General features: G+C 40.4%; 1 protein-coding gene across 1 annotated transcript; it reads right to left on the reverse strand.

The window, feature by feature from the left end:
- Positions 1-67: 67 nt before the first annotated feature.
- Positions 68-18,195, reverse strand: tp73 (tumor protein p73). Its single transcript, XM_080030931.1, has 12 exons — positions 18,017-18,195; positions 16,430-16,678; positions 7,603-7,789; positions 7,225-7,340; positions 6,368-6,477; positions 4,942-5,084; positions 4,637-4,725; positions 4,340-4,467; positions 3,953-4,107; positions 3,645-3,777; positions 2,428-2,521; positions 68-2,157 (listed from the first exon to the last, which is right to left on the reverse strand). Exons 1-12 carry the CDS (start codon positions 18,035-18,037, stop codon positions 1,759-1,761), a joined length of 1,824 nt encoding a protein of 607 aa, XP_079887057.1. The 5' UTR covers positions 18,038-18,195; the 3' UTR covers positions 68-1,758.
- Between the last annotated feature and the right edge of the window lie 226 nt (positions 18,196-18,421).

Consider the following 18,421-nt stretch of genomic DNA (forward strand, 5'->3'; position numbering starts at 1 on the left):
ACCTCGTGAAATTCATACGAGTATTAAATCTAGAAACATTTTCGTCAATGAAAAAGAAACAGTAAAGGAAGGCAAATATTTTTATATCCACGATTTTAAGAAAAACAAACATTGAACATAGACTCAGAAACTAAGGAACATTAGATAGACAGCAATAGGCTAGGTATAGCTCGTAATACACTATTGACAAAACAAAAACACCAGGGATATCAAAACAACCACTACTTATGTTAACATTGTGGTAATGCATAATACTGATCATAAGCACAAATACTCCTAAATTGTTTTCCTTTTCAAGCTTTAAAGTTTCCTGTCTTTTACCAGTCGATGGGTTGTGGTTAAACGTACGTGTGTATATGTAAGTGTGAAGGCCATTATAAAGGAAATGGCTGCAAGTCAGGTACACATTATTGTCATGGTACTACACCATGTAATCACTAACAATGTAGACACTTCACTAGAATTTTTCCATGATTATTCATGCTGGATGACAATCTAGAAATGAAACTGGAATGTTGCTATTAAATATAAAAAACAAGTGCCATAAAGATAGGCTACATTCTAGGTACACAGCTATAGCTATAATCACTACATGAGGCCCTTGCCCTGCAAGGTCTATCAAAATACACGGAGAAGGAAGAAGGAAGCTACTGTGTAATCAATTGTCTTGGTAAACAGGGATGCTATTCTTAATTTATGATTCACATTCTAATTTACTCACTGTTATTAAAATGTAATACTGATTTTGATATGTTGTCTCTCATCGGTTTTAGAATGTGTTTTTATACAAAAATGACCACAGTATTTACTACGTCTTTATAATAAAGTCGAAGCAATGTCTAACTTGAGTTGTGATATTAAGTGTGATTTCCATTAAGCGTTTTCATTAATACACTACTAATGACCAAAGCCCATTAAACACTTTTCTTAACAATGAAATGATTAGGGCATACTGAAGTAGAGGTCATCACATTTTCATAGCCATTACAAATAGACAGGACCATGTGTTCCTGTAGCTATGAGTTTGATTTATCATTACATTTTGTACATTTGGTTCAAACAGAAGATACACCATTTTGAATCTATGTACCCCTTTCCCCGCATCTAGTCCAACACATTTACAAGATACAGTATATACATTTGTACAAATAAAGGAAAACTGAAAGAACAATAAATAATTCAGCTGAGAACTAATTGTGTGTATTCAAATACAAAATTCACACTGGCAAGTTGTGAAATGGTACAGCTACTGACATTTGTGCGATTATGCAAGTGCTACATTTTATGTTTTCCATAAACATTGTTAGATAGAGAAAAAGAAAAAAAATGTCATGAGTCATTGTGAAGTGCAACAAAACAACATCCTGGGGGAAAAATCCCCCTTTCAACATGCACTTTTTTTTATCAGAGTCCCAAAGTATAATCCAGACCATTTGTTGTTAAGCATTGCCTTGACAATTCTATTGCCTCAGTAGTGTTTGCTGTTGAGCCTTGAGACGTCCTTTTGTGTCTCCCTTTATTCAATCTTCTGGCAGGAACAATTGTTCAAGCACAAAATACAGACTGCACAGGCAAGTGCATTAACACACTGCAAATGTCCCACATTCAAAATTGAACTTTCTTTTCCTGCAAAATCACTCACTGAAATATGACAGCAACACATAAAAGTACATTTAAAGACCCCATCCACATTCTTTTACTCCGTACATTGGCTGATGCTGACAATAATATTGGCAGTCCAAAGAATCTCTTCGGGGCTCAGTGAACGTCACTTTCCATGAACTCCTCCTTGATGGAGTGCTTGTTACGTGACAGCTTGCAGTCAGGCATGTCGAAACCAAAGTCAGCCCACTCATCAGCAGCTGCTGCCATCCCTGATGTCCCAACGACACCTGGCCTGTTGGGGATGGTGATGGTGTGGCGGACGCGGAAGTGCACAGCCTCCATGACGCGCTGGCGTTGCAGTTCCCCGCCAGCCGACCCCATGGACGCCATGGTAGAGGCAGCCATGTTGCTGCTGGAGCGGAGAAGCTGCTGGCCATGGTAGTCATGGTGATGACTAGGGGCAGTCATTTGGAGAGGAGCTTGTTTCATGTCCTGCAGACCTCGCCAGATGGCATGACGGGACTGCTCTGGGATCTTCAGTGCAGCTAAATCCTGGTGAAAGCATAACATTTGGACATTGGAGTGTAAAAAAGAGGTTCAAAAGTGCATGTGCATCCTCATGTTTTTTTTAAGATAGAAATTGCATGAGGATTGCTCATCACAACATTGCTCCACATCGTCACAGGTCATTAAATACTCCATAAACTACTTTTAGTTTTTACTTTTCTCACTGTTTCATGTTCACTGTTCCCCCTTTTCCCCTTTTCTATGAAGCTCTATAAACACGACAAACAGTTTGAGTCCAGGAACGGGAGTGGTTACCTCCATGGAGAGAGTCTGGAGATGGTAGATAGACTGGAGGCCTTGGGAGGTGAAGTACTCAATGAAGTTCTGACAGCCCACACTGGTAAGAAAACTGTATGGGGAGAGAAGCAGGGCTGCTTAGACTGCTATTAGACCAAAGCTACAATGCTAAACGTATGACTTCAATATAAAAATATACTTTATTCAAGTGCAGGTGTGCTTGAATAGATTGAAACATATCTAATCTGCTCATTTTATTTTAAACATAACTGAATAGAAAGCACCACATGCTGTTATGTCATGTCATTATCTTCCTTTTTTCTCAAAAGATTAAAAATCAGAGTGAATGTGTTAGGGCACAGATCTAGCCTCTAAAGTACAGGAACTATACATCTTGATAGATGCAGTGTAAGTAAAATCATAAAATGTGCATTTATATTAATGATTCAAGGCCATTCTTGCTTTGATGAAGAACCTTTATTATAAATACATGAAATTTTAAGGTTTTGGCAACATACAGTGCAATTGAAAAAAGAAGCTTACTTTGAAACTTAACTGTACAATGAACATAGCAATCTAGAAACCAAAAAGGTTGGACAAAGTATCCTGCGTTAAAAATGTTGAAATTGCAAAAGCAGGGTCTAAGTATCAAAACAACTGCATTGACACATATCTTAAAAAAATATGAAAAAACAAACTGTTTTAAACGAAACAGATTTCAAACAATGGAAATTTCTTTTGAAGAAAATTTGCTGTAGTGCATTGCAAAGGTTGGCTGTATACACAGCGACAGTGTGAATGATTTCAGATGCAACATGATGACACAGTTTGGGCTTTTGGGTGAATAACAAAAATTATTTCGGCCGACTAAAATACACTTTTAGATATCTTGTACAACTGTTGACAGGACAGGTTTTATATCATAGTGGCCAAATTCAGAAACAATCATGCAAAAAAAGAAAAAAATACTTAAATAGCCTACTCCCAAAACAAAAACCTTTCCAGATAATGTCTTATTCCAGTTGTATTAAGTATAGACTTTATTTTCAGGCAGCCAATTCTCCCGTGGACCTTCATTATGTCACCAGCCATGGTTGTGAGCAGATTTGTGATTTATTTGCAACATTAAATGATAACATGGCACCCATTCATATGTAGCCCAACAAGTGCATCTGATTGTCTGCTGGCCCTTTACAGGTGGATAATCAAAGGAGTGTCATTGGAGGGTGAGGTACCTGACGAGGCTGGGGTCAGGGTTATACGGAGGGGGCGGGCTGCAGTGGGAAGCAGACACTATGGTCTGACTGCTGTGGCCACCATTCATATCACCATTGGCCTGCATGTGGTGGCTGTTGAGCATGTTTGAACCTGTGAGAAAAGGGAAGGGTGATCAATGAAATAATAATCAAGGTAAAGGACTCAAAAAACAAAACGATAACAGGCCCTTTGCATTAATATTGTCTGATCAGTAAACAAACTGACTTGAAACATTTGATTTATCAGTTCATCTGATCAGATTTGAGTCACACATATACATACTCACCCATATGAGATATGGAGGTGGGGGCAGTGTGGTGTTGCTGGGGCTGCTGCCCCACCAGCTGGTTAACTGAGGGCTGTTTGTTGAGGCCTCCGTGTGTGTGAAGCTTGTTCATGTTGGACATTGGAGAGTAAGAGGAGGGGGATGCTATGTGGCTCCTACAGAAAAGGTGAGAATGTGACGGAAGTTAGAGGAATGTGTGTGTTTGTGTGTTGGTGAGTGGAATGACTTCCACTTCTTCAGTTTTGTTTTACTCAAATACTTTAGTCATAAGGAAAGGAGATGTGTTTGGGTAGATGAATCTTTCCATTCACACATTTATGTACAGTATTAAAGAGTGTGTGCAAGCAGGTATATGCTTGTGCATATGTTAGTGTTGGAGTGACTCACGGTCTATGCATAAGCTGCTGCTGTGTCTGTTGTCTGTAGGAGTCCACCAGTGGCTGTGGCACCAGCTCCACCAGCTCCAAACTGTCTTTGATCTTCATCAGCAGCTCAAAGTTATCCCGACCACGAACCTACACACGGACAAATCAATCACATAAATAGCCAGTCAGGGAAATATTACTGGTGAGCATTTTGTTTTCAGTGTTTGAAACAATGGTATTTGAATCCCTTTTAGTCATTGAAAATATTCCAGCATTGTGCGACATTTGATGTAATGAGAAGTGTTTGAAAAGCTGGTACCGGAATATAGTAAATCTCTTCTTCCCCATGCCGCCTCTTCCTCATGTTAATATTCGGACTGGGAATATTTGGGGGACTCTGTTTGAAGTCTGCAGATGACAGGAACAGAATCAGAATCAGAATCAAACAGGTTTCATAATCATTTTACAATTTCATTGTTGTTGGGGACCAAGATATCTCGGACATTTTTAGTCAGCTGAATACAAACCAACAGACGGACAGCAAAACAAGTATATCCATATATGAAGATATTACACTCTTTATGTTGTTGACGTGTGACGTTTCATTCGGTTGATTCAACTCACTGCGTTTGTTGGCACCGCCATTTTTGGCCACATTGTCATTCAGGGACTGTTGTTCCCTGAAGTGGTCCTCATCTGCTTTGCGGTCTCGGCCAGGACACGCACATATCCGACCTTCAAATGACCTTCTGCCCAACACTTGACCACTGCAGAGAGGATTGGTGATATTACTAAATACACTCATCGAGTGAAGATGGTTTGAATGTCCAAGTGTGTCTTAACAGGCTTAGTGGATCAGTGCACTGAATAGTGTCCCACTGTACTCTATTGCTACAACCATACTTGATGCTAATACATGTATGTAACTTTGATAAAGGGTAATTCATTTTAAACATATGTAGCAATAGAAGTGTTGTAAATAATGTACTGTAAAATGTTCTGCCCTACATTTATGGTTGCTTGGTCGTTTTGTCTTGTATCATTGCCAGTAGTACTGTTGTAAAACTATTGTACATTCATACACCTTGTTTGAACTGTGTGCCTGTGTGTAAGCAGGCATCAGAGCCGGCCTAAGCCTTCAGGGGGCCCTAAGCGAAATATGATTGGGGGCCCCTCTCCAATGTTAGCGCTGCTGAAACTATAGATCTTAGTTAAATATCATTCACACACCCAGTGTTTTCCGCTAGTGCCTCCACTGTGCAGCTGTGCGAAAATATTAGACAGCCGAGATTCAGACCCTCGTAGGGGGGTCCGGGGGTGTTCCCCCCCGGGAGATTTTTTTAACCTTTTTAAAGTGAAATGCATGGATCTGGTGCACTTTGAGAGGAAAATTAAGAGGCTAAATCTGAGAAATTTTGTGTGAACAAATAATTTGGAGACACTGGGTCAGATGAATTAGAAGCTATTGTAGAAGGATACATGGATTTTCCATAAAAATATTAATATAAAATAAAATATTATGGAGGGTCCTCTGGGTTGGGCTTGGGGCTCTTTTTCTTTTACGGGACATATTTCTCTGTAATATAATGAATGCATTTAAATGCAGTGATAGGAACGAAGCAGAAGAACTCTGTTGTCCAGCTACTGTATCTTTTTTTCCACAGACGAGGCTGAAATAGGCTATAGACTATACACAGTGCATGGGCATCTGAGGGCAGCCCCATTTCCAATTGTTTTTAAATAAACTCAATACACACTGTGCATGGATGTGAACGTGACATGATCAGATAATTTCGGATTACCTCTCAGATGAACTGATTACATTTTTAGGCTATTAATTATCTAGACCAAAACATTTGATTCCTTTTTTTGTATAACTCACATTTGCATAATATGATGTTAATATCAAACACACACAAAAAAAAAAAAAAAATGTTTAAATTTTTTTTAGGGGGCCCCCCTGGCAGTCGGGGGCCCTAAGCGACCGCTTAGTTTGCTTATGCCTCGGGCCTGCTCTGGCAGGCATCAACCTTGAGAAATGTCGACTTACTCCCTAGTTTCCAAAGTGATGATGATGACGATAGGTCTCCTGTTCATGCCGCCCACACAGCTGCTGTTGCACATAAAGTTATACAGGATGGTGGTGAACTCAGTCCCAACCTGAAACACAAAGCAATGGATTCCACCAATAAGTGGATGCTGGGGTTTTTAATGTAGTTGGTTTGATTGGTTAGTATTCATGACTCAAACTGTTTCTTTCAATCTGCACATACTCTGCACAAATGCACATTTTCAGTCAATGTGTCCAACCTCCCACCAGAGGGCAGTGTTACAGCACATTTTGATGTTGGGTGAGATGGTTGTGCCTTTTTATCATCCTCCTCAGGTGCAATCTCAGGCATGGTGTTTTCTCACTCTTGTGCTAGTTTGGACTTGCCCTTCATCCTTATTTATAGATGTGCTTTCTATTAAGTGTCTCACTGAAATTGGTTTTTCTTTGGTATGTCCCGAAGAACAACATATTGGCTTGATTTCTAAAATATAAGAGGACATCTTTTATTTGCACATTCCACATTTCAGAACCACTTCTAATTCTTTCTTTCTTTCTTTCTTTCTTTCTTTCTTTCTTTCTTTCTTTCTTTCTTTCTTTCTTTCTTTCTTTCTTTCTTTCTTTCTTTCTTTCTTTCTTTCTTTCTTTTTCTTAATCACAAGCCTAATCTTTTTTTTTACTGGTGTAACGGAAATCAATGAGGATTCACCTCACCAGCATGAGGAGAGCAAACATTGTTCTACATACAATAAAGACCAGAATTGTTGATGTTAAAAATTACATGTTCAGTCTCTAAGGCATGTTAATTCAACGCATTGTGTTTCTCTATTATACACAGTAGCTGATGAAGCACCAACCTGTGGAGATTCATACGGCACAAAGACACTCTGCCGACCAGTGACAGGATCATCCACATACTGACTGAGGTTATTCCCCTCCACTCGTATCAGGTGACTGGCTGGAGCCGCTTGACCTGTGGAGAGAGTGACGGACAAAAGGTGAGGACACAGTGGGTTCAGATAGTCTTTTTTATTAAAAGTTTAATGCACAAAATGTTTTGGGTTAGGACAAAATTCACAACAAAGTTAGAATTTATTAATTGTGAATATTCTGTAACTGAGAGAAAACGCAGTAATTGACTTCACAATTCCAAATGATTGTTAAACAAGTATAAAAGTATAGAATATTACAAGTACAATCCGGAAGAGTCAAAGCACCAGGCGTGTTGATCATACCATCATTGAAGTCTCGTCCCAGTTCGTGGTTGGGGCAGCGTTTGACCACTTCCGTGACGTGCTCCGCCTTCTTGTAGACGGGCATGGCCCTGAGGATGCTGCCATGTGGAGGAGAGGAGGACAGCTTGATTTGGATTGGACAGGTCTTGGCAATCTGACAGTAGAGCTTCTTCAGCAAGGGAGAGTACTGGGTGGGAAAGGAACACACAGAGATGCTGAGTCAGGGAATGTAGGTTAAATAAATAAATGACAAAGGTGTGTGAGGCAAAAGCAACCATGAAACTGTGACAACATTGCCAGTTACTACTAAAAGATGAACTACAAATTCAACGTAAGACATTAAAGGCACACACTTATAGAGCTATCTCAGGGGGCAACAATGGATATACCCAACGAGGGCAAACATCAGTGGCTGTGCTACTTCTGAGATCAGAGCAAACCTAATGTCTCAGGAGGTGCAATTTCAAAATGAAAAAAAAAAACATTTGATTTGAGAAATGATTTCATCTATCAATATGGTAGCCAAACGGTATTTAAATTATAGGAAAGAAGGTGTACAAATAAAAAGCTGGGTGATAATATCTTGATAAAATAGTGGGGTGTGACCACTGGATATACTGTTATTATCACATAAAAAATATAACTGCCGAACATTTGTCCTTTTGGGAAAGGGAGAGCATGACAGGAAGGGGAAAATACACGAGGACCATAAAACATTCAGCAGTAAAATTATGTCTGTAAAGTTAAAGTAATTACTGTGATGAATGAATAAATGATTATCATCCCGCAGTGTGGGTTTGTCGGTAGTAATTTGAGATGCCACAGCTGGCGAAGAAGTGGAAGTTCAAAGGGACCATTTGAAAAAAAAAAAAAAAAAAGCTTGTGCCTCAGTACAGTCTATTGCCTCAGTGTGTATCGGATAATGAAATAAAAATACATAAAAAGGAGAAGATTTTTTACTCCTGTCCGTCAATCTGTCAGATAAAGATTGATTATTTCAATGGGAATATGCCGAGCTGTGCTAAAGCCAAGTCTTCAATGATTCTTCAGTTTACATGCATCCAGAGACACCGGGACTAGGGATTGAAAAGCCTTAACATGCCCCAACACAATCACAAAATCTGAAATATCTTCCCAGTGCAAATCAAACAGGGACCATCCCCCTTAAAAAAAACTGAGAAGACAGTTGTCCTGTGTGGACTTGCTACAATGGGACTAAACACAAATGCAACAGTGAAAGCTTTGGTACAATACATGCATCTCATGGTGTGCAATTAGCATTTTGAAAGCAGCTTTCCATCATTAAAAAAAAATCCTAACCCTCACCCTGATTATGTCATTAGACAAAGTGTTTTATCCACTTAAGCTTGATCAATATTAGGGACCAAAAGTTAGGATATACAGTATTTGTCTCTGCTGCTTTAATTTCATGTCTCTTGGTGCTGAACCCCTTAAAATTCAAAAGTGACTATATTGCTTTCTCTCACTGTTTGGACTTTGATTCTCCTCCTTGTTAAAACTTAATGTAGTCATCCAAACCAGACACCAGACAGCCTCTGGCCTGATGACTGCTGGGAAAGAGTTAGTTGGATTCCTTGTTGTGACAATGTTACTTAGCCCCCTCAAAACCACAAACACATTGGAAACTCTCATGCTCACACACACACACACACACACACACACACACACACACACACACACACACACACACACACGCACACACACACACACACACACACACACACACACACACACACACACACACACACACACACACACACACACACACACAACACACGCCCTTAGCTATGAGCACTCCCTTGAGGGTGATTGAAATACCTGTGCACAACATTAGCCTTTCCCATCCAGCTTACCCTGACAAGTCTCAACAGCTCGCCCATACCATGAATAAATAATTTTGCTGAGATGCAACAGCCAGTCAGACTTCTCATCTGCCGATTTTTCCTGCAACTTAAAAACTGAGCCAATGGTTTGCTTTCCAGCATGATCACAACAGAAAGAATAATAACACATTAAGCATTTGAAAAGAAGAACATCCAGTAATTTGGATTGAGTTTTTTATTTGGCAGCAATTCAGAAAAGACTCAATGGTATCCAGTTATGTTGGTAGTTTACAGTAATGCATTTGTGAGGATAAAATGCAATTGACTCACAAATATCCGACTTAAGAACAATATATGTCAGCTACATTATTATAACACAATGATAATGTAACTTTGACAAAAAAAAAATTGTTCATATTGACTGACATTGCATTTTTCTGCAGGTTTTCTGAGTTGCAACTCTCAACCAAACATATAACTTAAAGACTCACTCCAGGAACAAGGAGTTAGAGAAAATAATGTCTTGTGGCACACAAAATTACGCAAACCATGTATCTTAGCCTACGCCATCTTAGCGAACCCAAACTCAAACAACCACAACAGTACAAATGCAGATACAGTATACAAGATGATGGTGCCAGCTGATTTGGGAAATAAGATAGTTTGACTTTATACATGGCTAATCTTCTTTTTCTATCTTCATCCCATTCTGATAGAGAGTAAAACATAATTTGATCTTCAATCTCTTCAACTCTCCTCAACATCTCAAATTGCATGAAAAAGTAATAAATTAAATATTTTCAGTCTTCAAGTGCAGAGGTCATGGGAGATGTCCTAACTCGTTCAAATGACTATTGTGCATGTGCACCAAGACACAAAGGCGCGCGCACACACACACACACACACACACACACACAAACACACACACACACACACACACACACACACACACACACACACACACACACACACAACCTATGGGTTCAGCTCCCATTCAGTTGTCAGAGGTGAAGCGCAGCATTACCAAAAGAACTACAGTATCTGATGATTATCTTCTTGTACAGACAAGAGATCATGAGTTATGGATAAACGTTTCATGTCAATTATGAAAAGGAAAAGTATGAACGGTTTACGTAAGGGGAACGGGAAAAGATGGAGATAATAGCACACTTCAAAACTAAACAGATTATTTGCTTGGTCAATTATCTGTTCATTAAGAAATTGAGAATAAATATTATATTAAAGGCAATAAAAAATCTAAATGTTCAAAAATGTTAATAAAAATCCTTCAAACGTTTTTAAACTGCGAAAAAATGAACTTTCCACTGATTACAGTAATCAATTCTGTGGACAATTTTAAAATGTGAGACTTAGTAATAACGAAGAGACACATACAAAGCCTTTTACCACTGCATCCAGACTCTTTAGGCCTTGTTTTGCAATACAATTAAAGCTATAAAAAAACATGGATGTATCGGTGGTTCATTCTAAAGTTTGATCTGGAAGTCTGGAATAGAAATATTAAGCTATTAATTCCGAAAAATAGGAGCACTATATATTGCCCTATCTAGCTAGTTAGTTGCCAATTTTCATTGCAATCCCATTGATCGATACACTCATCCAGTCATCAATCCATCATCCATCCCTGTCTCTACATGGTGGACTGGTAGAGGCAGGTCCTGACAGGCTCCTGGAGACAGGGTGATAATTGCCAGACCGTCATCGTCATACACAAGCAGCAGCTTGCCCACCGCAAATTCGCTTAACTGTCCAAATATCAAATACATTTACATAAACTCACACACACACACACACACACACACACACACACACACACACACACACACACACACACACACACACACACACACAGCAGGCATACAGTATGGACGCTGCACATATATTCAGACTGTCTAAGCTGAATTTCTATACAGTCTGTAATTATATTGGATTTGAATCAATATAGAAAATTGGAGGATCTCTGACCTACACTTTCTTTGATGTCATTGTAACTGCTGTTTGGCTCTATTTGAGACTCAGTACGAGGGACACCTATAGTAGAGGGTACACTAGCTATTATCTAAACTTGGTTCTCTGAGTTAGAGATCCATCGCTGAAATGATTGATGAGTCATTCAACCTTTACATTTCTGTCAAACAATTATTTCCCAAGATAAAATGAGAAACTTTGGTTTGAAGTTTTAGACTTAAGAGAACCATTTGAGCCACTCAACATCTGAAAGTTATAATTTCAACCAATCCAACCTGCAAGTTGAATAGCTTTGAATTGACAGCTATTCACCATACTGAGTGTGTGTCAATGATGCATTAAAAGAACTGGCACCGTCCATAGAGATTGTAAAAGTTCAGTCTTTTAGACAGGATGGCACACACTATAGTGTTACAGAGTGTAAGGAGACAGACAGCATAGTAGATCAAATAATTAAATAATGAGTTGGTGTCCTGTATTGATGGCATCCCAATGTCCAGAACATTTCCTGACCAATGGTGGACTGGACAATGGAGACTGTTAGACATCAACAGTTGATGTGGTTTTTCTGAAGGAGCTTCATCTACTGGGTTACTATAGAAAGCTCTTTTTGCAGAATAAACATATCTGACACATACAAACTTGTATGATAATGACCAACTTCATGTATTTCTTTGTGTGTTGTCATTGATAAAAACCCATCTAAGCTCAGAGATGTGTGTTAGAAATCGTCCTTATCGAGTGCGCTTTCCTGTGGCCGCGGATGATGCACGGGGAAAGGAAGGGAAGGATGCATTGTGCAGGGCGTGTTGGGACCTGCAGCCTAACGGAGAGAGGCTAATAGCTGGGAAGAGCAACTTCTGACAAGCCGCCTTGCAGTGCATGCTCGAGCCCGCACCCGCCGCATCACACCCTGTCCAACTCCTGACACATACTGTCCTCTCTCACACACACACACACACACACACACACACAGACACACACTCACACACACACACACACACACACACACACACACACACACACACACACACACACACACACACACACACACACACACACACACACACACACACAAACACACACACACACACACACACACACACACACACACACACACACACAACTAAAATCTGAAGTGTATGGAAACTGGTCTTATTATTTGATCATCATCTGAGGTGTTAGATCCCATTTCCAGCCGGGGTGATGCTTGCCTGCGTCCAAGCCAAGAATCATCTTCAAGAGGCAAGAGTGCGGCAGACTTTCAGAGCTATTATCACTAATGCACGGTGTCTTAACGAGACAGGGGGGGGGGGGACTGGAGGATTACCCGGCTAGCTTAACAAGGGCTAGAATGGACTTCCTGCATGTGGAATCATCATGATTGAGTCAGTTTCTCTTCTCTCCTTTCTCCTCTTGAATGGTGAAACAGACGTGGACTGACTTTGTATCCAGTTGCCAGCCCGAACGGAACCTCCCGTCACTCATTCAGTTGAAAACTTGAGGAGATGGGATTTGATATGTAATGTTTGATACACGAGGCAGCTACCTTTTACGTAATCTCCCATGCCACCCGCTCTTAGTGGGAGGCAGAGGGGCGTCTAGGTAACTGATTATAGTCAATATGCCCCTATGGCATTCAGAATTCCCCACTGCCAGAGGCCACAAGAAACTATCGAGAAACACGGAGACTGTTAACTCCTTTATTCAAACTGGGTGACTCAGTCTGGTCCACATAAGTCATCCTTTTTTTCCGAAAGCATGTTCAAACCTGGGCATTCCACCGATTTTTGCATGAATACACCCACCCAGATGTGCTTGTACATAAACACCCACAAATCCTCATGTGCTGTTGTTTTTGGGAAATCCCCTCCCATTAGAGGAAAACTATTCATTCCAAGAGGCTTGACCCTAATCTCTGTTTCTTTTCAAAAACCAACACTTCTAAAACGACTCGCAGACAAGATCCAAGCCTTTAAAAAGCTCTTTGCCACACTTAAAACCTAGCCTGGCACTCGTTTTTTTTTCCTGTTTTTTTTTTCTGTGAAACATTTATAAACTCCTGCATGCTTTTATTTTTATTTGGACTGTAAAATGTTCTACCCTCAATGGGAACAACTGTATGTATCACAGGTACTGCTGATATATGTGCTGTATTTTTTGAAATCTGTAAAGTTTCCTGTAAGGTGATCCATGGCCTATATCCTAACGAACCATACATGATCATACTGCATCTGTATAATAACACGTAAATAGCCTATATCCTCTCATGTCTTGCCAATCTTAAAATCAATGCAAGATAACAAATAAAGAATTATAGTAAACTCTATAAAAGCTATGAACAATCGCCCTCTAATCCATCCTGTTATATGGCAGCAACACTCACAGGTTTCCTTACAATCCCTTTTCTGCTGCATCATCATCTGTATCTTAAAGGCCTACTTCACCGGTTTGAATATGAAGGTGTATTGAATTCTGAGATCCTATGTAGTATAAATGTGCAAAAAAAAAAAAAATCAGTTCATCCTAGCCTGAGAAAAGGCCGAAAGAGTGTTTTTTTTAACCCTATATTAATCTTACTGTGACATCACAGTAAGATAAATATAGGGTTAAAAAAAAACTTACTTTGTAAATATTACTGTGATGTCACAGTAGGAGAAATCACAGTAATATTTACAAAGTAAGGTTTTTTTTTAACCCTATATTTATCTTACTGTGATGTCACAGTAAGATTAATATAGGGTTAAAAAAACACTCTTTCGGCCTTTTCTCAGGCTAGGATGAACCAATTTCAATTTTTTTTGCACATGTATACTACATAGGATCTCAGAATTCAATACACCTTCATATTCAAACCGGTGAAGTAGGCCTTTAAAGGTGCACTTTGCAGTTTCAGAGAAGGGGGATTTTATTTACATTTGCAGAGCCTGCAGTTGGTTTACAAAACACATTTACTCTACATGTAATTCTTTTGTATTTAATTATTTTATCCTCATAAGGCAAAACTAAATTATTTTGAGGCAAACCAAACTGTGTGCCCTGCTGCTTTAAACAACAACAGTTAAACAGTTACTTTTCAGGTAGCTTTCTAACAGTGTTCCAGGGTTCTAATTTTCCTGTGAGGAAAGTTTTTCTATTCAGTTATGAGAATATACCTTAGAAAATTATCCTTTCTTGGACGCACCCAAAAATACATAGTGCACCTTTAAGTAGTGTGCCAACAGTTGAGGCAGAAGGATTTAAAGCTGTCTTTTTCATAACATTTGGATAATTTTCAAACTGATCTCCGTGCCAACAAAAGCCGGCAAGAGGAGTTTACTTTGTTGTGAAGTGGTAGGAGGGACTTCAGGCATCTAGTCAATACATTGAATCAGAAGATCTGTCAATTCTAAGTTATGAACAGTGAAGATAATTGTTGGGGCATTATCAGGCAGGGAGAGTAGGGCAGGTAAGTTTAAAGGGCAGAGTAGTCAGTATCATGTTTTACCAAACAAGTTAAAACAAGTTTCGCCATAATTCAGCATTTCATTCCACTGCAGTAATTACTCAGGTAAAACAAGCTAATCGTTTTTGTCCATGTTTTCCTTGGTTGCTATCAATGCAGTTTGGCTCTAAGCAAGACCTAAGTCAGAGGATGCTAGTGAGAGAAAGGAGATGACGGACACATTTGAGGGGGGCGGCACGGTTAAGCTTTAGGCGCCAGAGGTGACAGCCATGAGTGTGCGTTAACATCGGAGAAGAAAGAGACAGAGAAAGAAAAGCTGCAGGTCAAAGACCACCACTCTGATGTCCAGAGGGGGATCTTATTACATCACAAAGGGCTGAGTAAAGGAGCCCACCACGCATGGTTACTTCCAGCAAACACAGCCGCAGAGGAGCCCCTCAGTCAATCACACAGAGACATTCACAGGCTTGAACGCTCACACACACACACACACACACACACACACACACACACACACACACACACACACACACACACACACACACACACACACACACACACACACACACACACACACACACACACACGTACAAAGTGTGAAGGAAGTGCAATTTGTCTCTTGGTTCTCTTGTTTCAGGGAGGTCAACTGTGCGACAGTAGTAGGTGACACCTCCCTCTCAAGCAGGAGACCTCTCATTGGGTCATGACAAATTACACAGCTCCCATTTCACCTGTCTCTCACCACCATCACATCACAAGGTGCTTGTGTAGTTTGGGGATTTTTGTTGGTTCATTTGTAACCCATAATATAAGTAGTAGGCCTACTACCACTTCTTCATTTGTATTGGTAGTTGCAGTACGAATAACTATTTTCTTGCATATGTTTATTTTAATAACTACGTTGTACATACAAAACAAAGAATAGCCAACTCATGCATGGAAGCCCTCTTAGTAAGAAGCATGTCCTAAAATGGTGATGATACATGTGTTATTAAGATGTTTGTATAACTGTATTGATCATAAATAGTAAAGCAATACACATTACACTTATTATAGATAAACTCTTATGAACGAACAATACTATAGAGGAAAGTACTATTAACTTCTCAAACATTGTTTTCAGAATTTGACTACAAGAGGTGAAAAGAGGACAAGATGAATCACTGGCTGATGCACTACTTTCTCTTGCTCACGACACGCCTGCACATGTGCTGGCTCTTGAGTGTGTGTGTGTGTGTGTGTGTGTGTGTGTGTGTGTGTGTGTGTGTGTGTGTGTGTGTGTGTGTGTGTGTGTGTGTGAGAGAGAGAGAGAGAAATAACGTCTTTGTGTGCATGTGTTTGTGTGTGCACACTGTGTTGCTCAGTCAGACAGAGAATCAGAAGAGATACAGAAATTGACTGAACAACTCACAAACACTCTTTCCCACACACACACACACACACACACACACACACACACACACACACACACACACACACACACACACACACACACACACACACACACACACTGCATACTGCCAAAAGCCAAGAAAGTGTGTGTACTCACAGTCCATGTGGCAGACTTAGCGGTGCTGGACTGCTGGAAGGACACTTGGAAGTTGTGCAGTCCAGGGTAGTCGGTGTTGGAGGGGATGGCTGGGGCCGGCGACAGGCCCTCGAAGGTGGAGTTGGGCTGGGAATAGGGGGAGGGGGTGGGCACGGTCGACGAGGAGGCGTTCTCCGAGCTGTAGGGGCTGGCGGACGTGGCGCGGCTCCCCAGGCTCTCCATGCTGCTGCTCAGCAAGTTGTATTGGGACTGCCGAGGAAAAGAAGAGGGAAGAGAATGAGTAAGACGAAAAGGGAGGAGATAGGCGGAGGGAGGGCACAGGTGGAGGTACCAGAGAGACAGGGGCTTGAAGGCTTAAAGGGAGGTCGGATTACACCGGGAAGGGAAGAGAGAGTTGCAGGTAGTGTGTGTATGTGTGTGTGTGGCACTGCATGTGTGTGGGATGGGTGCACGTGTAACTGTCCAGGTAGGTGTCCTAATTGACACTAAGCACTTTTTGTCTGATTTATACATGAAGCGTAGGATTCCGTGTTAAAATCTAATTACAAGTGCATGAATAAAACATAAAATCACATTTGTTAATATTGTGTGTGTGTGTGTGTGTGGTTGACGGCAGAGAGGTCCGCTCACAGCAGCCTCCTTAGGGCTGAATGAGACAAGTTGTAGAACACAGTTGTAATCTGTCTAATTGCCTGCCATTCCCCTCTTGTCCTGTCTGCCATGCATTAGAAGAGGGAAGATTTGCTGCACAGAGGTGTATGTGGTGACATGTGTAGAGCTGCAACGATTAATCGACAAATCGATTATTAAAATAATCGCCAACTATTTTGATAATCGATTAATCGTTCCAAATTCTCTGATTTCAGCTTCTCAAATGTGAATATTTTCTGGTTTCTTTAATCCTATTATGGCAGTTAACTGAAATATCTGTGTGTTTTGGACATAACAATACATTTGAGGACGTCAACATGGGCTTTGGAAAATTGATCAACATTTTTCACCATTTTCTGACATTTTACGGACCAAAACACTAATCGATTAATAATCGATTAATCGAGAAAATAATCGACAGATTAATCGATTATCAAAATAATCGTTAGTTGCAGCCCTAGACATGTGTTTTATCATCCTCATTTGCCGATTCACTGTCACTGTCACTGTGAAAAAGGCAACAAAAAAAAAGCCAACCAAAAAAGTCCTTCTGTCCAACTTCTGTCTACTTAGCAACATCCTACACTTACTTTCTTTATTCAACCATTTTAACACGTGTTGCTCAACAAGACACACCAAACCAGACAAAAAGCTATGATAACAAATACACTAAATCCTAAGAACATTACAGTTACCCCAGCTTCCTGTACATATGGAGCTATGTCAAATACATGACGCTTATGGCAGGTTTACACTGAATTTGCCACAGCATTGCACACACACGCACACACACACACACACACACACACACACACACACACACACACACACACACACACACACACACACACACACACACACACACACACACACACACACACACACACACACATGCACACAATTTCCCTATGAGCAGAAGAAAATCTGAATCTTTACCTTCTTTTTCACGTAATACATCCTCTAGTGTTCAAGTCGCATTTGTCAACTCTTCAGTCAGTAAAGTCCAAACAACACAGAGAGTTCAAGCTAGATGTGTGGACTCACCACACATTCACACACACAGACACACACACAGCCAGGACAGGGAAAAAGGTGAGGACCGGTGTGGTGAGAGAGAAGTTGTAGACTGACACAAGGGGAGAGAAGGAGAGACGGAAAGAGGGATGGGAACCCAAAAAATGGCACGACATTCTAATTATGGCATGCCCGGACATACACGGCAGTGCCGGGGTGCATGCACACACATGCTCCAAAACACCTTGTGAAGGCCTGCACTAAGTAAACACTGTCTGGTCTGACAGAGAGTGAGATACAGAGAAAAAGAGAGAGAGATAGAAAGAG

The sequence above is a fragment of the Ammodytes marinus genome, assembly GCF_949987685.1.
Source record: "Ammodytes marinus genome assembly, chromosome: 7".
NCBI classification, from domain to species: Eukaryota; Metazoa; Chordata; class Actinopteri; order Uranoscopiformes; family Ammodytidae; genus Ammodytes; species Ammodytes marinus.